At 36.3% G+C, this 24062-nt stretch overlaps 1 protein-coding gene across 1 annotated transcript; it reads right to left on the bottom strand.

The window, feature by feature from the left end:
- Window positions 1-384: 384 nt before the first annotated feature.
- On the bottom strand, window positions 385-23912 carry LOC118802388 (NACHT, LRR and PYD domains-containing protein 12-like; the record flags this gene model as incomplete). Its single annotated transcript, XM_036562908.1, is given in 10 exon segments — window positions 385-516; window positions 1679-1852; window positions 4594-4767; window positions 7167-7340; window positions 9500-9673; window positions 12571-12744; window positions 13686-15806; window positions 20334-20447; window positions 22249-22363; window positions 23799-23912. Coding segments are annotated over 9 exon segments (3263 nt in total), but the record flags the coding sequence as incomplete, so codon positions are not given.
- Window positions 23913-24062: the final 150 nt, after the last annotated feature.

Raw genomic sequence — 24062 nt, 5'->3', positions numbered from 1 at the left:
TGCTTGAACATGGAAATTGTGATGTCACCTTTATTTTATTTGGTCGTCTCAGTTCTGTTTAGAGTGCTTGTTGCCAACAACATTATGTTTTAGTAGTTGCATTAGTCAGTTATTAATCTCAGCAAAAAAATTGAATGTAGCCTTGGATTGATTAATATTCAAAGACACAGTCATGTTGGGAGGGATCTTTTATTTAGATATTTCACCTTTTTTCACCTTTTTGAGTTTGTCTCTCATGCTTCACATTCGTATAATTGGATCTTATAATTAAGAAATCTTATTTTAAGCACTGAATATTGAATAATTCTTCAAATGAACTAAACCATCTTTTTTATGTAAAAAGATGTGCTGGTGAAGTACTGAATATCAAAAATGAAATCTCACCTGAGTATCTCCAGTTTACAGTGTGGACTCTTCAGTACAGCAGAGAGAAGCTCTGTTGCTGAATCCTGAAGGTCATTGTGGCTGAGGTCCAGGTCTTTCAGAGAGGAGCTTGCAATGTTACACCAAGATATTCTGTAAAGAGTGAACATATGTCTTGTAAAAAGTAATAAGAAAAAAAGGCTTTATTTCATTAATTTATACAACACAGTTACAATTGTCTTGCATATTTGTAGCTTACTAAGATGGTTCCATTAACTGATAGTAGGGTAAATAAAGTCAATAAATAAAGTCAGAAATTTGTTTCCTTTTTCTCACAAAGTAGTTCAAGTTTGATTACAATATTCATTTAGCAAAATGGCACTAAAATCAGCTATAGTTGTTTAACTCATGCTTTCTTTAAAAAAAAATGCTGACGAGCCTACTTTTGCTGGATCACCTTCAGCAGCATTTTGTGCACAGTGCTGAACCTGCCTGCAGTGTCTGGTGGATGCCCAAATTTTACCAGCCAGAAATGTTCTATCATAATACATATTGATATGTATAGTAATAATGAAAACATAGGAGATATTTAGTAAATATCTCAAGTAAATCAATTACCTTCAACTTAAACAGTTAAATTATAAAAGACTGTGAAATCAGTTATGTTCTAGCCTCTAAGAATAAGTTATCCTCTGTGCTGTTAGCATCCAAAAACAAGAAGCAAATGTGACCAAAAAATTTGGCTTCTTGTGGATTTGTTCAAAAATTATTTATATGCTGTATCTACTGCTGTGAATAAATCATTGAGGACAGATTTAGCTAGGTCAGTACTGAGCACTGAATTCACACTAACAGATTTAAGCACTATTATTAGCACAATATGACTCATACACCCTTTTTAGCTTGCTGGCTAATGTGGCATGATTTAGTGGTTTGTGTTTGAACAGGGAAATTGCGAGGTAATCTCTATGTTATTTGGTCAGTTCTGTTTAGAGTTACAGTCACCAACGACGTTGTGCTTTAATAGTTGTGTTGGTCAGTTATTAATCTCAGCACAAGTTTTCTGACTGTAGCCAGGTTTGATCAATATTTAAACACACAGTCATGTAGGGAGGGACCTTTTATTTAGCTCTGTGTATTTAACCTTTTTCAATTTTTCCCTCATGCTTCACTTTCATAGACTTGGATCTTGTATTATATAAGTTTTATTTTATAAAATATGGAATATTGTATGATTCTTTAAATTCACTAAAACATCCTTTTGTTGTAAAAAGATGTGCTGGTGAAGCACTGAATATCAAGAATGAAATCTCACCTGAGTATCTCCAGTTTACAGTGTGGACTTTTCAGTACAGCAGAGAGCAGCTCTGTCCCTGAATCCTGAAGGTCACTGTTCCTGAGGTCCAGCTCTTTCAGGGAGGAGTTAACTGGATGTGAAGCTGATCCCAGATTTTCACAAGGCTTTCTCCTAATATTACACCAAGATAGTCTGCAAAGAGTGAATACATATATGAAAGAAAATTACACATTAGACATGATCTTGCATATTTGTAAATCACTAAATTGTTCCACGAAGTGGAATAATTTGCTACTTTGTTCACTTAATATGTAAACTCTGCTGAATTCCAATTTCTTGTCAGTTTGCTTAATATTTTCTTGTCATGCTTTCAGCCACTGGTGCCAAATACTGGAGAGCCACAGCACTGGAGAGCTAGACTGTGTACCCGCTCTAAGGTGAACTCATTGATGACTGCTGATGATGTTAAAGCAGTGAACTGTATAAACTGTATAAAACACTAGCTGTGCAGGGCTGTGGCCAAAAAAATGTAGTGGCTCCCATTCCTGATCCTGCAGTACCCAGGGGCAGAGCTACTCCAGTTTCAGGATCAGAAATCCCATCACCGAGGGTGCGGTTTACAGTAGAGTGAATGGTTTATTTTTGCTTTCTATGACTTTCCAATAGACTTGCAGACACTTCGTAAAAAGTAAAAAAAAGACTGGCAAGCCTACTTTTGCTGAATCAACATCAGCAGTCTGGCATTATGTGCAGAGTGCTCGACCTGCTGCAGTGTCTGGTGGATACCCAAATTTTACCAGCCTGAAATGTTTTCTCATAATACCTTTTGATATTTATAGTAAGAATTAAAAGATACAGGATATTTAGTAAAATAAATCAACATGAGACTCTAACAGACTCTAAGATCAGTTTTACATGAACACACACTCAATCATGGGTAAAGTCAAACACATTATAATTTTTTCTTAAGAGTGTAAAAATAAGAGCAATAACCACTCACTCTCTAGCTGTAGCATTAATGCTAATAACACTAGCAACAATAGCAATATCATTTCTAAGCTAGTTTATGTTCCATTGGAAATCTCTTTACAGCTCTTTTTTGTATTTGAAATTTGATTTGTAAAAGTGAATGAATTTTAGACATAAGTGTGGATGTTACTCTGATGAGCTGCAAAATTCACTTTTCTCTGCTCAGACTAACAAGGCTTAATACTATATATCTCCAGAATCACTGCCAATTCTCTACTTTCTCTTTAAGTTGTCGGCGCCCAGAGTTCATCAGAAAGTTGGTTGGAATGGCTTTTTCTCTCTCAATGCTGGATTCACTTTGGTTTGCAGCTATCTGGCTAAAGTGCCATGATTTATTCATATGTGTTTGAATGGGGAAATCAGGATGAAACCTCTGTGTTATTTGCTGAAATCTGTTTAGAGTGACAGTGAGCAACAACATGGGCCTAGATCAACACAACTGGTCAGGGTAAGGAATGAGCAATAATTATCAAGAACTCTTTTTAAATGCTTCCTGAAAAATGTAAAATGAAAAAAAAATATATTACAAATGTCATATGCATTGAAGGAGTGCCTGGCTAAGTACTAGCACTCTGTAAAATGTATCTCTAGTATTACGTCTATAAACTCTAAACTAAACTCTAAAGCCTAAAGTTTAGAACAATAAATACTATATTTAACTCTGCTATGATGGTTGATCCTGATGCAGCCACAGAATTATGTGAAAATGTTGTAAATTAATTTATAACAACATTGACAGTATAAAATTACATCTCTCCCCATGATTATGACCTTCCAGAGTTCATCACAAGTTTAATTTTTAATAAGATTAAGCCTGTAAGTTTTCCTTTCTTTTAGGCCTGTATCTTTTTCCATTCTTCTACACACTAACAGGTTCCTCAACATTCTTCCTTTAAAGCAGTCTTTGAAACTGTCAGTCCTAGTCTCTCTTATTCACCATAAATAGCTCTTTAGTCAATGGTACTGCTCCATCTTGTTTTAACCCTGCAGTAGTCCAGCCTGATCAGAATGCTAATTCTTGACCCACCAGTTCTCATTTATAGCAATAATATTCTGAAGATTTCAGTCATGCTCTGTTTATGTCCAGTTTGTTATCCTATAATGAGGTTTATGTGTAAAAAAACGTAACACAGCTTTTGATTCTATTTGAGGAATGACATCTACTACATTTTCCTTTCTCTCGTTTCATTTCTATCCTCTTGTGTCTGATGGATGGACTGAGGAGCTGGGAGACCCCAACCTAAAACTCAAACTCAGAAGATACAACTGAAAGGAAATCCAAACATAGAGCTACAGAAATGGAGCTACACTGATTGACCACATCAACTACATCACTTAAGGACAGTTCACTCTAAAAGGATGTGTTGGGATTGTTGATGTCCATCCCTCAATTATTTGCAGAAGAGTTGGCTGGGCATGAAAAGATCCATGGCTCAGCGCAGTTCACTGAAAGATTGTTTTGGTGTATCTTTACCTTTTTTTATTATTATTATTTTTAAAGTGTTTAATTTTTACTTTTTGCACAGTGTGAGAATCTACACATCAACAAAACTTGAAAGGAACCTAGAAATGACAATTTTCATCTCTTGTAAATAAAATCATGAAAAAATCTGTTAGGCTTGTTTTCTATTTAGTGTTTTTTATGTAGTATGTTTTCTTTTTTTACAGACAGTTCATGGACTTTCATTTTCTCTCTAGCACTTTCACCCTTTATCTCTCACTGTTTATCTCTCTCTCTCTCTCTCTCTCTCTCTTTACGTTACAGTCTATAGCTGCATGTGGAATTGCTCTGGAGTTTGAGGAGTGAATGTGCTCCTGAATGAAACCATGGATGAGGAGAATGGTGTGTGAATGGGTCTACAGCTCTAGAAACCCATTCAGGAATTAATTTACAGAAAGCTCACCTGAGTATCTCCAGTTTACAGTCTGAACTCTTCAATATAGCAGAGAGCAGCTTCCCTCCTGGGTCCTGCAGGTCAGTGTGACTGAGGTCCAGTTGTTTTAGGGATGAGTTTGTTGATTTCAGAGCAGAACAGAGAGCTTCATACGAGTTCATGGTGAGTTTACAGTGACCTAGTCTACAAGGCAAATGAATACAGTACATATTATGGTTAAAACAGAGAATGAGAAATTCAGGATCACAGAATCTGGAATATAAGAAAATTAGAAAACAGTACCTCATATACTAGGATGCTTCCATTACATAGGTTATTCAGAACAGCATAAAAAACGGTCTCAATTTGAATGTTTTCTAATCTTCTAATAATCTTATAATTTTATTTGAATATTTTCATTACTATTTGTACTCCTTTTTCCCTCAACGACTTTTGCTCTGAAACTAAACTTCATTTGCTTTTCTTTTCACTTCAGTAGGCAGGCATGGGGCAAGGGGTACATTACAGCCAGTCAGAGAAGAACAAACACACACACACACACACACTCACACACACATATACAAATACACACACAGAGGTGCAGAAGAGTGAGTGAAGCTGGACACAGAGTACAAGTCAGAACACAGAAATAGATTTACAAAAAAAATACTTAAATTCTCTATAAAATTAATTCATTTATATTTTTCTGTCCGTACAACATTCAAAAAACAGCCAAAAATATTTTTAGATCCACTTGCACAGTTTCAGCCATCAAAAATTCTTCCTCATATGTTTTTCCAGAACTGTCATAAAAAATACACATATTGGCAAACACTTAGCATGTTACATCAGCTTTGACCAACATGGGACAGTTGTTTTCTTTATAGTTTTAGTTGTATTACTAGCACCTAAATAGAAATGTCCTTTCTATTTGTGAAGCAATTCTGCCAACAGAGTCACATCGTCCGTGTTGTTAACCTGTCAAAGTTTAATAGAGCCACTCTTTTGTCTGATGAAGGGAGCGGGGGTGGGTTTGTAACTACTGCCAGTGGTTAGGATGTCTTTATGTATGCAAAAGCTTTTCCAGGTACAATGTTTACTCCAAGAGGGTCACTGGGAGTCATAGCACTAATCACCTCCATAAAAAGAGTTGTAGATGGACTTCTATTACTACTTTTTCTTTTCCTTCACTTCATTTTTACACTCTTTTTTATTATGAATGGACTGAGGAGTTGGGAGTCCCTGTCTTAAAGCTGAAACTCAAAAAGATCCAACTGAAAGAAAATCTGAACATGGAGCTACAGGACTGGAGCTACACTGATCGACTACATCTAGTACTTTGGGACAGTTCCCTCTAAAATGACTTGTTGGGACTTGCTGCTCCTTGAATTCTCTGGTGGAATAAAAACACTGGACTCAGAGCACCAAACCAGTGAGAGCCACCCATTATATCTTTTACAGAAACTTGCACTAACTAACCGTTGTGTTTGACGAATGACAGTTAATGAATGAACATGGCTGTTGTGAATTGTTGGAGGAACATTTGTACATATTTTGATGTAAATATGTACTTTTAGTTAATGGTGTTAAATGTGCAGAGACAAAGCTGTTAGTTAGAGTCCATCCCTCAGTAATTTGGAGGGCTGTTGGCTTGTTGGCTGGGCATGTAATGATCTGGGGCTCAACCCAGTTAATTGTAGGATTGTTTCTGGGGTTTTCTTACCTAAAGTTTTTTTTTATTATTATTTCTAAAATGTACAATTTTAGTTTTTTGTATAATGTAAGGATCTACACCTCAACAAAACCTGCATGGATTTAGAACTGACCATTGCTGTGTCTTGCAAACAAAATCATTAAAAAACAAGAGAAGAGTGAAAACACTGCTTGTAACAGAAAGAATGTGTCACTAACAGTGTTCTTTCCCCAATAATGCCATTTATAAAGTCCTCTAAAGCTTTAGTCTCTCTCCACATCAACCATGTCTTCTAACAGAGAAACTTTTTTGTCTATAGATTCTATATATTTTACTGACACTGTAAAATGCTATATATTCAGCCATTAAAATTGTACTGAAAAACCAAACTAGGAACCATATTTTAAATATGGAAATCATGCTAAAACAAAACATTCCACCTAGGTCATTTTCTGAATGTCTTGATTAAAGTTTTACAAGTCTACCCGACTCAAGCCCAACAAAATATCAGGTTGTGGCCAGGGAGGGCAATTTTTTACGCAAAAAATTAGGCTTTTTGTTACAGACATTTCAGGCATTCACACACCTTCTTTCTTGCAATCTCACTCTCTAGCGTATGCTCTCTTTATCTCTCTCTCTCTCTCTCTCTTTCATAATGTTACTGTCTGCATTTGGAATAGCTCTGGAGTTTGAGGTGAATGTGGCCCTGAATGAAACCATGGATGATGAGAATGATGTAAGAATGATCTGGGGTGAAACTTGTGATATGTTAAAGTTATAAGGTTTAGAGCTGGTTAGATAATATTATGCTATAGCATTTTGAGTATTCTGTAGTATTTTGATTGCACAGGCCACTCTGCTTTAACAGCTTAACTTTTTCCATTCAGGAATGAATTTACAGAAAACTCACCTGAGTATCTCCAGTTTACAGTTTGAACTCTTCAATCCAGCAGAGAGCGGCTCTGTTCCTGAGTCCTGCACTTCAGTTTTACTGAGTTCCAGTTCTTTCAGGGATGAGTTTGTTGATTTCAGAGCAGAACAGAGAGCTTCACAGGAGTTTATGGTGAGTTTACAGTGACCTAATCTACAAGGCAAATAAATACAGTACATATTACGGTTAAAACAGAGAATGTGGAATTCAGCCTCACAGGAATCAGGAATAATGAGCACAGAAAATAACACTTTCATATATTAGGGATGTTTCTATTTACATACGTTTTTCAGAAGAGAATAAATGATGGTCTCATTTAGAATATTTGTTTTGTTATGACTAATTTCAATACTATTTGGACTTTCGCTCTAAAACTAAACATTCTTTGCTCTTCCTTCCACTTCAGTAGGCACATATGGGGCAAAGGGTACATTACAGCCAGCAAGAGAAGAAGAAACAAACACACACACACACACACACACACACACACACACAGAGAAGTGCAGAGGAGTGAGTGACACTGGAAACAAAGTAGAAACGAGAGCACCTGAATAGATTAGATAGTATTTTTGTTTTCCATTAGTGTTTTCTAATTGTTGTCTACTCTTTGTTTTATTTTTTTTCACATATCCTTCTCCTTTTCATTTCTTTCATTTCTTCTGTCTGCACTTTAACTCCCATCTGTGAACTAGACTTAATAATTAAAACTTATACATGCATCCTGCCTGCTTCACATGCTTTTTCTGCTACTGGCATACTGTGTTGCAGTGGCACAAACTCTACACTAACACTGTTCCTCTAATTTACTTAATTTTCTTTAACACTGTTTCTATAATTCCTTACATCTATGCATTTGTAGAATACAGGACATTAAAGCAGTTTAATTCTGTGCATGTGAGTAAAATTCTGTGCTTGTGGGAATAAACATATTATTACTGCTATTATTAATATTACATTTATTATAATACTATCATTTAAAAAAATGTGTGTCTTTGAGTCAGTGTTCCACGTTATATTTTTCTGTCCATATAACATTCAAAAAACAGCCAAAAATATTTTTAGAACAACTTGCACAGTTTCAGCCATCAAATATTCTCTGCATATTTTTTTTTCCCCAGAACTGTAATAAAAAATACATATATTGGCTAACACTTAGCATGTTACATCAGATTTGTCCAGCATGAGACAGTTGTTTTTTTTTCTTTACTCTTTTTAGTTCTCTAACTAGCACCTAAATAGAAATGTCCTGCAAAGATTGTGAAGCGTCTTGCCAATGTGAACTACAGAGTCGCTATAGATAATGATCCTATGTATCTAGATTTTCTAACAAGGTCCATGTTCTTAACCTGATAAAGTTTTGTACAGCCACCCTTTGGTCTGATGTAGGGAGTGGGGATGGGTTTGAAACTACTGCCTGTGCTTAGGCTGTCTCTATGTATGCAAATGATTTTCTAGGTGCAATGTTCACCTCAACACAAGAGGGCCAGTGGGAGTCATAGCACTAATCAGATCCATAAAAGGCGTGATTCAGTGCTAGTCCGAGTGGCAAACTATAAAGAGTGTGTTACTACTTTCTTGATTTAAAGACGTTAAATTGAGAAAACAAAGGTTTTTATGCTCACTGTAAGTATGGATGATATTATATGTTTTATTTATGTTGAGTCTGAAGTATTTTGTTATGGTATAATGAAGAGTATGTGTAAAAGAATGTTAAGCTTTTGATTCTGTTTTCATTTCCTTTAATTCATCTTTATCGTCTTGTTTCTTATTGATGGACTGAGGAGTTGGGAGTCCCTGACATAAAGCTCAAACTCGAAAGAACCTACTGAAAGGAAATCTGAACATGGAGCTACAGGACTGGAGCTACACTGATCGACTACATCAAGCATTTAAGGACAGGACTTAAGGACATTAAGGACTTGTTGGGACTTCTTGCCCCTGGACTTTTCTAGTGGAATAAAAACACAGGACTCAGAGCACCGAACAGGTGAGAGTCACCCAGAATATCTTTTATAAAGACTCTTGCTAAGAGACTGTTGTGCATTGATGAAGGACACGTACTGAATGCACATGGCTGTTGTGAAATGTTGGAGAAACATTTGCAGTCCTCTCCACCTTTCCTCTCTCTCCACAACAACCATGATTTCTACACATCTGACAGAGAAACTTTCTTTGTCTTTTTACTGATATTTTACTGGCACTTTAAAATGCTATATATTCAGTCATTATTATGTAGTATTTTGATTGCACAGGTCACTCTGCCTTAACAGCTTAACTTTTTCCATTCAGGAATGAATTTACAGAAAACTCACCTGAGTATCTCCAGTTTACAGTTTGAACTCTTCAATCCAGCACAGAGCAGCTCTGTTCCTGAGTCCTGCACTTCAGTTTTACTGAGTTCCAGTTCTTTCAGGGTTGAGTTTGTTGATTTCAGAGCAGAACAGAGAGCTTCACAGGAGTTTGTGGTGAGTTTACAGTGACCTAGTCTACAAGGCAAATAAATACAGTACATATTACAGTTACAACAGACAATGAGAAATTCAGGATCACAGTAATCTGGACTATAAGAAAATTAGAAAACAGTACTTCATATATTCCATTATATATGTTATTCAGAACAGCATAAAAAATTGTGAGAATTTTGGAATTCAGCCTCACAGGAATCAGGAATGATGATATTATTTGTTTTCCATTAGTGTTTTCTAATTGTTTCCTACTCTTTGTTTTGTTTGTTTTTTTCATATATCCTTCTCCTTTTCATTTCTTTCATTTCTTCTGTCTGCACTTTAACTCCCATCTGTGAACTAGACTTAATAATTAAAACTTATACATGCATCCTGCCTGCTTCAGGTGCCTTTTCTGCTACTGGCATACTGTGTTGCAGTGGCGCAAACTCTTTAAAACTGTTTCTATAATTTACTTAATTTTCTTTAACACTGTTTCTATAATTTTTTACATCTATGCATTTGTAGAATACAGGACATTTAAAGCAGTTTAATTCTGTGCATGTGAGTAAAATTCTGTGCTTGTGGGAATAAGTAAGTTATTACTGCTATTATTAATATTACATTTATTATAATATTAGTATTCTAAAAAATGAAAGTGTGTTCTTAAGTCTAAGTTCCACTTTATTTTTTTTCTGTCTGTACATCATTTCAAAAACAGACAAAAAGTGTTTCTAGAACCATTTCTACAGTTTCAGCCATCAAAATCACAACTGATTTGACCAGCATGGGACAGTTGTTTTTTCTTTACTCTTTGCAGTTCTCTTACTAGTACCTAAATAGAAATGCCCTGCAAAGATGGTGAAGCGTCTTGCCAATGTGAACTACAGAGTTGCTGTGGATAATAATTCTATATATTTATATCTTCTAATGATGTCCAGGTTGTTAACCTGTAATGTTCATACGATCACTCTTCTGTTCTGTTCAGGCAAGAGCAGGTATGAGTATCTATCTACTACCAGTGGTTAGGCTGTCTCTATGTATGGAAAAATATTTCTAGCTGCAATGTTTACTCCAGTCACTGGGAGTCATGGCACTAATCAGTTCCATAAAAGGAGTGATTCAGTGCTAGTCAGAGAGGCAAAATATAAAGAGTGTGTTGCTGCTCTCTTGTTTTAAAGACCTCAAATTGAGAATTTATATGCTCACTGTAAGTATGGATGATATTATGTTTTGTGAACGTTTAGTCTGAAGTATTTTGTTATGCTTTAATGGAGATTTTGTGTAAATGAACATTACACAGCTTTTGATTCTATTTGTAGAAGGACTTCTATCACTACTTTTTCATTTCCTTTGTTTCATTTTTACCATCTTGTGTCTTATGAATGGACTGCAGAGTTGGGAGTCCCTGACTTAAAGCTGAAACTCAAAAGATTCAATTGAAAGGAAATCGGACAGTTTATTCTAAAAGGACTTGTTGGGAGTTGTTGAAGGCGCCCCTCAACTTCTCTGGTGGAATAAAAACACTGGACTCAGAGCACCAATCCGGTGAGAGCCACGCATAATATATTTTACACAGACTCTTGCTAAGAGACTGTTCTGCACTGATGAGTCATAGTTAATGAACGCACATGGCTGTTCTGAATTGTTCAGGAAACATTTTTACATATTTTTAATGTAAATATACAATTTAACCATGCAAAATAAATTTGTGGTGTTGTAAGTGTAGAGATAAAGTTTCTAGCTAGAGTACATCCTTCAGTTATTTGCAGGGCTGTTGGCTGGGCATGTAAAGGTCTGGGGCTCAACCCAGTTCATTGTAGGTTTTTCTTACCTAAAGTTTTTTAATAATCTGTAAAATGTGCAACTTTACTTTTTATTTAACCCTTGTGTGGTATTCATGTTTTTGTTACTCAGTTGATCTGGTGGACCCCCCGTATTATTGTTTTTTTTTTAATCAATACAGCCATAACAATTTATGTAACAATACCATATGTTTAAAATAAGTGTCCAGTGTAGGGTTCTCCTTTAGCAGCTGTAGCCAGTCAGCAGCCTGTCCATGTTGTCCACCCTCACACACACACAGACACACACACATATACAAACACATACACACACAGACTCACACACACTAACAGCAGGCCATATAGGAGGAGAACAGAGTGAAGGACACAGCACCTCCACACTTTTACTCCCCACGGGTTCAGCCCAACAGCACATGTGTAATATAAATGTGTGGGGGGTGAATAGAGTGAAGACACTGAAAATGGGTTATTTTATATATTCTTCACAAAAAAACAAGCAATCTGGGATTGAAATAATAAGAAATCGCATGATGTTTTATTTGGTAAACATTGAAAATGGGTCCAACAACACAGAAGGGATAATATGAGGATCTATAAAACAGGAATTTGGAATTGACCATTGCTGTGTCTTGCAAAAACAAAAGCAGTAACAACACAGCTTGCAACAGAAAAATTCTCTCTAACAGAGATGTTTTCCCAGTAATGTCAATCTTAAAGTCCTCTTCACCTTTCCTTTCTCTAAACATCAACCATGTCTTCTACACATCTAATAGAAACCTTTTCCCTAGCACATGCTCTTTCTCTCTCACACACTCTTGTGCTCTCTTTATCTCTCTCTCTCTCTCTCTCTCTCTCTCTCTCTCTCTCTCACAATGTTATAGTCTATAGCTGCATTTGGAATAGCTCTGGAGTTTGAGGAGTGAGTGAATGAGCCCCTGAATAAAACCATGGATGATGAGAATGATGTGCAAACGAGCTGGGATGAATCTTAGTTAATGTTATAACATTCAGAGTTGGTTAAAAATATTGGAGGCTACAGTATTTTGAGTATTTTGTAGTATTTTGAGTACTCAGGTCACTCTGCCTTAACAGTTTAACCTTTTCCATTCAAGAATGAATTTACAGAAATCTCACCTGAGAATCTCCAGTTTACAGTTTGAACTCCTCAATCCAGCAGTGAGCAGCTCAATTCCTGAGTCCTGCAGGTCAGTGGTACTGAGGTCCAGTTCTTTCAGGGGTGAGTTTGTTGATTTCAGAGCAGAACATAGATTTTCATACGAGTTCATGGTGAGTTTACAGCCAGATAGTCTACAAGGCAAATAAGTACAGATAAGTACAGTACATATTACAATTAAACAGTAATGAGTATTTGTCCTGTATGTGTGTATATCTGTATGTGTTGGTAATCCTGTGCTTGTGGGAGTAAGCATGTTATTTTTGTTATTATTAATATTATATTAATTCTAATAATATTACCATAACATAATAATAAAGGACACAAATTTATACGGCCTCCATTCAGTAAACATGCCAATTTCCATCATCTCACATCTATTTTCAGTTTACGTCATGTGCACTTCCAGTTTCTATGCATATACAAATAATGTTGACTGCGGCCAAGTCTCTGAACAATAGGTGTGTAATGATATCAAAACAGTAGTGAAAAATAATAAAAAAGGATAAATAAAAAATTTAAAAGTTTAAAGCATCTCAAAATGATCACATGTCATTTGCCATATGCAATTAGGCCTTAGGGGCGAATCTTACCTGAGTATAGTGGGAGGAAAAAAGGGCTGGGTTATGTTATGCACACAACCATACTCTGCTAACTAGGCTTTATTTCTTAAACCCTCTCATTCATTCCAGGAGTTGATGTTATGCAGCTGGTGCAGCAGGCATTGAAAGTTCTGTTTGAGAACTTTATATTTATGCAAGCTAAACCAATGTACATATTATATAATTAGCAATCTGAATAATCAAGAAATGAAATATCAAAAATCTAATTCGTTTCTGATCTCAAAATGGAAAATCACACAGAAATATATGAAAATATGTGAAAATATGTGTATCATATTACACCTACCCTGAACATCACTAATATATACACTGAGTTGCCAGCTGCCTAACTTGTATGCAAACTTTGTTAGCCATCCTCTCCACAATAAATAGACGATACATGGCTACTTGATTATCTCTCTCAGCAATCAATATTCAAATATGAAAATATATTAATTAGATGCAACACTCACACAGCCTTTCTGCAGTTGCTCACAGCTGGGATCAATCTCAAATATCCACTCTCGTTTGTGTTGTAATTCTTCAGGTTCAGCTCATCCAGCACTTCCTCTGAGGTCACAAGCATGTAGGCTAGTGCTAAACACTCTCCAGCAGAGAGATTCTTTCTTGAGCCTTTATTGGATTTCAGATATTCCTGGATTTTTTTGGATAAAGACTGGTCATTCATTTCAGTGAGACAGAGGAACAGGTTGATGGATTTCTCTGAGGAAAGATTCTTTGTTGGTATTAGGCGTTTGATGTACTGAACTGTTTTGTCGATACTCTCTGAGCTGCTCACTGTTTGAGTCAGAAGGTCTTTTAAGAGTTGCTGATTGGACTCCAGTGAAATTCCCAGCAGAAAACGGAGAAACAGATCAAGGTTTCCATTCTCACTCTTTACAGCTTTTTGTACAGCACCCCTTAGCAGATCTTCCAATGAATCACTGTCAGACTGCTTTTTGTTCTTTATCTTAAAAACTTGCAGTTCCTCCATGTTCTGGCTAACATAGCAGTGAAACACATAGAGAGCAGCCAGAAACTCCTGAAAGCTCAGATGAACAAAGCAGTAGACCTTCCTCTGGTAGAGCAAAAATTCTCCTCTAAAGATCTCAGTACAAATGCCAGAGTACACTGAGGCCTCAGACACATCAATGCCGCACTCTCTCAGGTCTTCTTCATAGAACATCACATTGCCCTTCATCAGCTGTTTGAAAGCCAGTTCAGCCAGTTTCAGAAGCAACTTTCTGTTGGATCCCAAGAGATCCTTTGGATTTATCTCACAATTTTCCTTATACTTCTCATGCCTCATGATTGTCTGAGTGCACAGGAAGTGTGAATACATTGCAGTCAGGGTTTTAGGGATTTCTGTAATACCCTGTTTCATTATGTGCTGAAGCACAGTGGCTGAGATCCAACAGAAGACTGGAATGTGGCACATGATGTGGAGACTCCTTGTTTTCTTAATGTGTGAAATGACGAAGTTGGCTTGGTCTTGGTCACTGATTCTCTTCCTGAAGTATTCCTCCTTCTGTGGGTCATTGAATCCCTGAATTTCTGTCACACGGTTGATGTACTGACGAGGGATCTGATTGGCTGCTGCTGGTCGAGAGGTTATCCAGACGTGAGCAGAGGGAAGCAGCTGTCCTTTGATGAGGTTGGTCATCAGCACATCCAGTGATGATAGCTTGGTTATATCTGACAGGTTCTCACACTGTAAGAAGCTCAGTGGAATTCTGTTTTCATCCAGGCCATCAAATATGAACACCATTTTACACTCATCATATATCTCTGTGTCCAGATCTCTGAGCTCAGGATGGAAGTCACACAGAAGTCTATGAAGACTGTACTGGTGATCTTTAATCAGGTTCAGCTCTCGGAATGGAAGCACAAACATCAAATCTACATCCTGATTGGCTTTTCCTTCAGCCCAGTCCAGAATGAACTTCTGCACAGAGACTGTTTTTCCAATGCCAGCAATTCCTTTAGTCAGTACAGTTCTGAGTTTCTGCACTTGTGGACCTTTATCTTCTTCTCTTTCTTCATATCTGACATCTTCAGCCATCAAAGTTCTGATGCTATGCTCTTCCATTTCTTCCACAGTGCACTGTACAGGTTTAAAGATATCTAAGCAGTTAATCGGTGTATCCTGCCAGTGTTGGTCCCAGAGTGTTTTTTCAATCTGTAAAACTTCATGTTCTTCATTCACTCCTTCACTCTCTCCCTCTATGATGTAGAGCTGTGTGTAAATCCTGTTCAGGAGGGTTTTATTCTCTTGTGTTTTGAATCCCTCAAATAAGCTCTCATACCTGTTCTTCATGCTGGTTTTGTGTCTCTCTAAGACTCTGTGCAGGACATCACCCACTGCTTCCTGCTTCATGGACTCCTCTATGGGTTGATGTAGAACAGGACGTGTCTTAGACCTCTTCCTGCAGCGCGGACAGGCTAAGACTCCTGACTGAGCAGACTGGTTCCAATAGCTGTTGATGCACTGTCTACAGAAAGTGTGTCCACAGTTGATAGAGATTGGATTTGTCTGAATCTGCTCACACATTCCACACCTGGACTGATCCTGAAGTGATGCGTCCCTCCCACAGCTAGAGAAAAGAAAGAAAATGGAAGAGAGAGAATGAGTGAGACATAAAGAAGTGTGTAAACATAAGGTAGTAATAGAGATTTTTTACTTTCTCACACACGCTAGGCTTGTAAAGTCATGTCCAGTATATTATCACTTAATTAGGCTGCTTGAGAGCCACTTTCCAAAAAAAAGGAAACGGATGTGTGTGTACCACCAGCAAACAGTTGGAGACGTTCCCTTGCACATAGAAGGAAAGGACCACATATATTCACTGAGAGCTCCTAGTCTCAGGTTCAGATGCTCTGTATACATGTAAATGTCTGACATTTGCACATTAAGCTGTCTATGACAACTGGAATTTTGTCAGTTCCATACTGATGGCTATCTGTGCATGTACTTCTGTTCAGGAGATTTTACAAACTTACAGTTTGGTACATTCTCAGTGTGCTGTGCTTGGGACTTTTAGAGCAAAATATACAAAATTGCAGCCCTTAAATGCATTTTATCGCAATGCATATGTTCACCTGCCATATAAGACCTAGTAAACAGGATTTATCATTCTCAGCATGAAAGGGCAACAGTCATGTACAAAATGCAAAACAGAAACATTCTGCTTTCCTAGTTGTCCTGCATGCACTTTTGCAGACAGCAACTCTAATATGGAGGACCAGATTTGCCAAAATGAAAAATAAATAAAATGAAAAATAAATGACTTCATGGAAATTCATATATGATGTAGAATTGCAAAGAATAATGATGATAAATCTAAAAATAAATAAATATATATAACAATTAATATATTATTAAATAAAATCTTATATAAATTAATATGTCCGCATTTATTTATGTGTCTGTTTAGTTATTTCCCCTTCTCACTAATTTTTGTATTTTTTTTTGTTATTTATATGTTTCTTTATTAACATATTTTCTGTTCCGATTAATTTATTTTATTAATTTATTCCCATAACTATTAATTTCTATATTTATTTATTTCTCTATTTATTTCTGTATTTCCTTGTCCTTATGCTAATAAAGGGGCTGTCAGTCAATGATGTCACAGCGTCTTAATATTCCTAGGTTAATATTTGGTTGATCGATATCAGATTCTGTAGATCGATTGTACGTCTTGCTCTCTCAGCGGTAACTAAGGACAAGACAGTACAGTAACGGCTGTTTACAGGCAGCAGACAGTCAGAGATCTGAGGCTCTTGGCTGATCTGGCTGAAAATGCAGGTACGGATTGTTTACTCTACCGTGTGGAGGCTGCGGGGACAGTTTGGTCCATTTTGCTGCCTCTGCTGATGCAGAGGTCGACCAGTAGTGTTCAGAACTCTGGAGGAGGCGGTTCAGCATCTTTTTCTGTTAAAGTCAGATCAAACTCAGACATTCGGACGCCCTTCTCACATACGGCCTGTGGAGCCATCGAGAGTTATTTATCGGAAGGTTTGTCTGTCTGTGGCACTGCAGCTCTTTATGGAGTGAAAGAACAGTTTAATCAGCTCTTTTCCTTCTGGTCTTGATTGCTAAGCCTGAACGTGGAAAGCACGCCCCCTCATTATCATACGAACGAAGAAATACAGAAATAAATGAATGAATGAATGAATGAATGAATAAATAAATGAATAAATAAATAAATAAATAAATACATGAATCAAAGAATAACGCGAACAATTGTTAAAAATATGGATTTGGAAAATATACAAAAATGCCATTAATAAAACAAAATAAATAGATTCAAACTTCAGATTCAAACAGACAGCCATTTCATGGACCAAAAACACTTTTACGTCCAGGTGCGTCCATTCGTTTCCCCATGGCCCAAAGAGCTGGGACTCGGACTTGCTCTACACGTATACACTGAAAAAACATGTATACACTGATTTCCTCATAATATCTGGTCAGCCTCATGATCTCAAGGATGCGTTAAAGAAATATGTTTACTGAAATCCTACAAATTATTCCTGATCAAATATTAATCACTAATTAATGCAAAATACTGGTAGGATGCTACTGGTAACCAACATATATAGTGATTTAGTGGGAAGTAATTAGAAAAGAATGGTGTAAACAACGATGGACATTAAACACAATATACCATAAAGTCATTTGATATTGTGATGTAAAATGGCAAACAAATGAAAATTAAAATATATAATTTAAGTATGTCTCTGACTGAGTTTGCAGGAAATATGGAGATTTTTTCTTTGCTATTTAATTAAGCTACATATATATATATATATATATATATATATATATATATATATATATATATATATATATATATATTCTTTATTTTTATTTAAGGCATGTACAACCCCATTTCCAAATGTTGAACTGAGAAATTTTATTCAATTACATTAAAATATATGCCCATTTTTAATTTGATGCCAGCAACACGTTCCAAAAAATCTGGGATGGGGGCAACAAAAGGCTGGTAAAGTTGTGTAATGCCTAAAAAAAAAAACACCTGGTGGTTAATTGGCAACAGGTCAGTAACACGACTGGGTATAAAAGAGCATCTCAGAGAGGCTGAGTCTTTCAGAAGTAAAGATGAGGAGGAGTTCACCACTCTGTGAAAGACTACTAAAACAAATAGTGCAACAATTCAAGAATAACATTTATCAAAATAGCAAAGAACTTTTGCCTTTCATCATCTACAGTACATAATATCATTAAAAGATTCCGAGAATCTGGAGAAATCTCTGTATGCAAGGCACAAGGCCAAAAACCAGTATTTGCTGGCTGTGATCTTTGGGCCCTCAGATGGCACTGCATTAAAAACAGACATAATATTGTCATGGAAATCACTGCATGGGCTCAGAAATACTTCTGAAAAACACTGTCTATGAAAACAGTTAATCACTGCATCCACAAATGCTAATTAAAACTCTTGAACGCAAAGAAGAAAGCACATATAAACAGGATCCAGGAATGCCTTCGCCTTCTCTGGGCCTGAGCTCATTTAAAATGGACCAAGGGGAAGTGGAAGTGTTCCAACAAATCAACACTTGAATGTTTAAATCATGGATGCTGTGTCCTCTGGGCTAAAGACCACTCAGCTTGTTATCAGTGCAGAGTTAAAAAGCCAGTATTCATGATGGTATAGGGGGGCATTAGTGTGCATGGTATGGGCGAAGTACACATCTGTGAAGGCACCATTAATGCTGAATGATATATACATGTTTTTTTGTTTTTTCAAGACAACGTCTTTTTCAGAGAAGGCCTTGCTCGTTTCAGCAAGACGATGCCAAACCACATTCTGCTTATATTACAACAGCATTCCGTATTAAAAGAGTCCAGGCGCTAAACTGACCTGCCTGCAGTCCAGACCTGTCAACACTTATTAAATTTTATCACATTATAAAATGAAATATATGAAAAAAGAGACCCTGAACTGTTGAGCAGCTGAAATCCTGTATCAAGCAAGAATGAGAAAACATTTCACTAGTACAAGCCACAGCAATTGGTCTCAGTTCCCAAACACTTACAGAGTTTTAAAATAAGAGGTGATGAACCACAGTGGTAAACAGGCCCCCATCCCAACTTTTTGGAATGTGTTGTTGGCATCAAATTCAAAATGGGCAAATATTTTTCAAAAACAATAAAATTTCTCAGTTTCAGCATTTGATTTTTTTGTCTTTGTACTATTTTCAATTAAATACAGGGTTTGACTGATTTGCACAAGATTGAATTTTGTTTTTATTTACATCTTCCACAGCGTTCCAATTTTTAGTGCTTTAGTAAACAATATTTATTAGTTTTAATTTTAATTTTACTCCTATTTGAAGCTAGTGATGATCTCTGTGATACCACTCCATATGTCAATCAATTTATTCCTTATGGAAAGATGTCTTTGATAATCCACTAACAGGTTTAGCTTCCTCACTTTGTATGGTGTCTTCAATCATGCTATCTAGTTGCCTGGTGCTTGTCGTAAATGACCTCGTGACCAGCATTAAGCAATCCAAGAAATCTCAACATTTGCTGTTGCTAGTTTGGCCAATGCTGCACAATGCTGGGGTCCTTTCTTGAAATCCTCCCTTTCCTGATAAGGAGCAAGGGTTTCCTAACTAGTGTTGTGGGTTTTTAAACAGAAAATAAAAAGCTGAGTCGCACAACTGACGAGTGTTTCACGCTGGCAGCCTATCCACCCAAACCACATGGATCTTCAGTTGAATTTTTGACAGTTGCAAACAAAAGAATATAGCTTAACAGATGTGAGTCCACAGCATGACAATATGGTCAGGAAACACACACCACCTCCATCAACCACATTTGCAAAGGATCAAGGCCAAGGTATTAAGATAAATGTATTTGATTAATTATTGCTGCGATCATCAAATTGATGCACATAAATGAAAACAAGACACACTGACCTTGCCTAAAGTGATTAGGTAGCGTTTGGCTTCTACAATTACTACTAGCTCAATATTTTCTTTTTCTTGTGTCAGCTCACGTGAAAAAGTGGAGATGTGGTCCACATGCAAGAAAAAACAAAAACCTGCTTCCTGTGAAATATCAGTACCATGTAGTGTTAGTCTCTCACCTCAGGTCAGTACTGGTTCTTTTATTACTGAAATTAGGAGGCTGAAACATTGAGTTGTGGCTCTTTATAGACACACAGCTGGGCTCTGGAGGTTCTGCCGTGAATGTTTGCAGTCTGAAAATGTGATGTGGAGACAAGAAGAGTTAAATAGGCATATAAATATGGTTATAAAAATGCTAATTAGAGAGATGGTAATATTTTAGGTATTAGCATTCACATATGTGGAGTTACTTAATTTAAATTATATAATAATTAATTTACCTTCATAGAATAAATTGTTATCAAGGCTTAATGAAATAAAGTGGTCCCACTATGTCGTGTCAAATAACTGTGTAGTTATACATTAACATCACTGTTACAGATGGATTACAGCAGTTTATTCTGTAATGTGATATTTACACAGCTACAGCAGATGTTCTTCTATCTTTATAATATTTTTCTTCAGGTAGGTAAAGTGAAATTACAAATTAGTATTAATCCATATGACTTGATCATGTTTACAATGTTACAACACAAATATGTCACAGTGACTTTGTAAAAAAATACACTTTAAACACTGTAATATAAGGGGACAGTTCCTCTGTAATTGTTATGTAGATACTTTTAGATACTTGTAGATCTTTTAATTACTGATAAAACACTGTTAATGATATATGCTGCTGCTGCAAACATAACATCACATTACAACACATTACATTAACCTAAGCTATACTACTGTAATCTATCCGTAACAGTGAATTCATCAACAGTAGTTACACTGTTGTTACATGTACTGTTCAGGTGTAAATACTCCATTATTACTAAATATAAAGTGTGACAAAACTTACGATATTGTCAACAGAGGTAAAGATAAATGAAAGAAAAAGGTACCGTATTCACACTTCTTTCATCTTAAAGGGGACCAATCATACTGTTCAATAGTTTTGATCAATTTGCCAGCCCTCTAAATGAGAAGTAGACTTTTCTTATTATTTCCCTTGTTTTTACTGGAATATTACCTTTTTATTGGAATATTAGTTTTACTTTCTTGTTAATTTTATTTTTCCTAATATTTTTATCTTGTGCAGTTTCATTTTGACTATTATTACTGTACCTTCTTTTTGCTATTGCTTTTATTTATTGCATTTTCTTTTTTAATTTTGATGATCTTTTTTCTCTTTTTCTTCCTCTGTTGTTTTTACTTTGTATTGCAAAGCACTTTGAGCTGCATTTTATAATAATAATAATAATAATAATAATAATAATAATATCCTACTGTTTTTTTACTTAGAGATTTTAGGTCACTGGGGAACCACTGTACCACAATATCTATGTTCTCTTTGAATTTTCCCCAGTTCCCGCAGTTCATTCATCATACAAGCCAGTAAGATAAATTGCTCATTACGAACAAAAGGCAGGGTTTAAACATTTTTCCTCACACTTCGGTTCAGTTTAGCTCTACAGCCATGTTGTTACCTCCATAGAGCCACACATACTAGGTACAGGTGGTCATGCAAGTAAACATGTAAACATTGTCAATATGTCGTCCAGGCGCAAGAAAAACCAAAAAGATGCTTCCTTAGAATCTGTCTGTGCCATTAGGACAAGATCCCTGCTCTGTGCTCTCTTTAACACTTCATTCCTTCGTCTAACTCAATTATTAGAAAGCTAGTGGCCCAATTTTCTCATTGAGAATGAAGTGAGGTAGAATTTTAATTTCCTTCTTCTCACACCACTTCACACCTGTCTTACAGTCATGTAGTTGCCTCAGCAGTGCCAGACACACTAGATACATCAAATATCTCAATCTCATTTTTAGTGACAGTAGGACATGGAGATGTGGTCCAAGAGCAGGAAAGGCCAAAAGGATGCTTCCTGAGAAACACGCTGTTGAAATTCACTACCATGTTGTGTCTGCATCTCACTACTGTCTCACCTCAGATCAGTACAGGTTTTTTCCATACTGAAAATTAGGAGGCTGAAACATTGAGTTGTTGCTCTTCATAGACACACGGCTGGGCTCTGGAGGTTCTGCTCTGAATGTCTGTGGTCTAGAAATGCAATGCAGAGACATAAATGAAAGACATGACGAAGGAAATTAGAAGATTGCTTAATCAGACAACTGCTAATGTAGATCAAAAGTAAAAAACAGACTTTAGTAGAGCAGTGATCACCATTCAGTCAGGATAAAAACTGAAATTTTGAGTAGTAATGAGGAATGGAACTATGTACTCTAGAAATGCACCATATGGGCATAAAATGCAATGTCTTTTAAAGTTATTGGATATTGTGAAAACAATATGAGCTCAAGCCCTGTTTAACTGGATGAGTTTTAAGTAGGGAGGTGCTGTAACTTCAGTGACTACCTATGAGATCTGTGATTTTAATCCAGTATGAATCTGCTATGCCCATAGTTTTTATGCCCGTAGATGAGCCCAGTTTACTAGTATAATGCTATTCTATCTGGGATTTACTGGACATTCATTTTTGCTGTTTGTTTGGATTTGTTTAAGTGAACATATGACATTCTAATCCAGGCTATCTGAGATAATTTGAGAAAATATACAGATGCTTTATCCTACATGAGTCGGTCAGTCAAATCACTTACAAATAACGTCACCAGTCTTCCACTGGTAAAACTAATCCAGCTCAAATAGCCTTTAGTGTGTCTCTGACAGGGTGTGAAGCGAGTACAGATGTGCTGTGTAATTAAACAGAAAATGTACACAACATTTACTGCACCATATTTATTAGTGTTATATTTATTATTCACCCCTACCCAAGTGTCTGAAGCTGATGATGATCTCGTTCATACCACTCCATATGTCCCTAATATTACTCCTATTAATATCTACCTTTTTCTGTAGGAGTATTTTTTTCCCTTTGCTTAATTTCCTTTATTCTCATTTTCATTTTCTTTTATTATTCAAAAAATCTTTCAAGTTTCCAAGAAAACATTACATTACACACTCTATGCTCTCTTTAACTTTTCATCAGTTCTACCAGCTTGATTATCATAATAGCCAGGGACCCACACTGTAAAAAACGGTTCATCAGATCAAGCTACAAAATGACTTCATGTGGTAACAATTAAATTAACTAGTTTTATTACATACTTTGAAAGAACCACTGCTTTAGTCAAAGTATTTATTTAAATTAAATAAAACCTCAATTTCTTGTTATCATAATAAATATTTTTAGGGTTGAACTGATGAACTTTTTTCCAAACTGCACATTACTTAGTATGACTAAAGGAAGGTAAAATTTAAATCTATTTTTTCTCATATCATTTCACACCAGTCTTACAGTCATGTAGTCAGTAGAGCCAGATACACTAGGAACATCAGATGGTCATGTATTTAAAACATTGTTATTATCAGTGGCAGCAGGAAGTGGAGATGTTGTCCAAGTACACAAAAAAACAAAAATATGCTTCTGGAGAAACATGCTGTTCAAACTCACTACCATCTAGTGTTACTGTCTCACCTCAGGTCAGTACTGGATCTTTCATTACTCAAATTAGGAGGCTGAAACATCGAGTTGCTGCTCTTCATAGACACACAGCTGGGCTCTGGAGGTTCTGCTCTGTATGTCTGCAGTCTGGAAATGTGATGCAGAGATACAAAAAAGTGTGTCAAATATGTGCAGGTACACATTAACGTCACTGTTACAGATGGACTACAGCAGTACAGGATGCTTCCTGAGAAACATGCTGTTGAAATTCACTACCATAATGTGTCTGCATCTCAC

This window comes from Colossoma macropomum, unplaced genomic scaffold (assembly GCF_904425465.1).
Source record: "Colossoma macropomum unplaced genomic scaffold, Colossoma_macropomum, whole genome shotgun sequence".
NCBI lineage: Eukaryota > Metazoa > Chordata > Actinopteri > Characiformes > Serrasalmidae > Colossoma > Colossoma macropomum.
The sequence above is the reverse complement of the archived record's forward strand: the minus strand, read 5'-3'. Positions and strand labels throughout refer to the sequence as shown.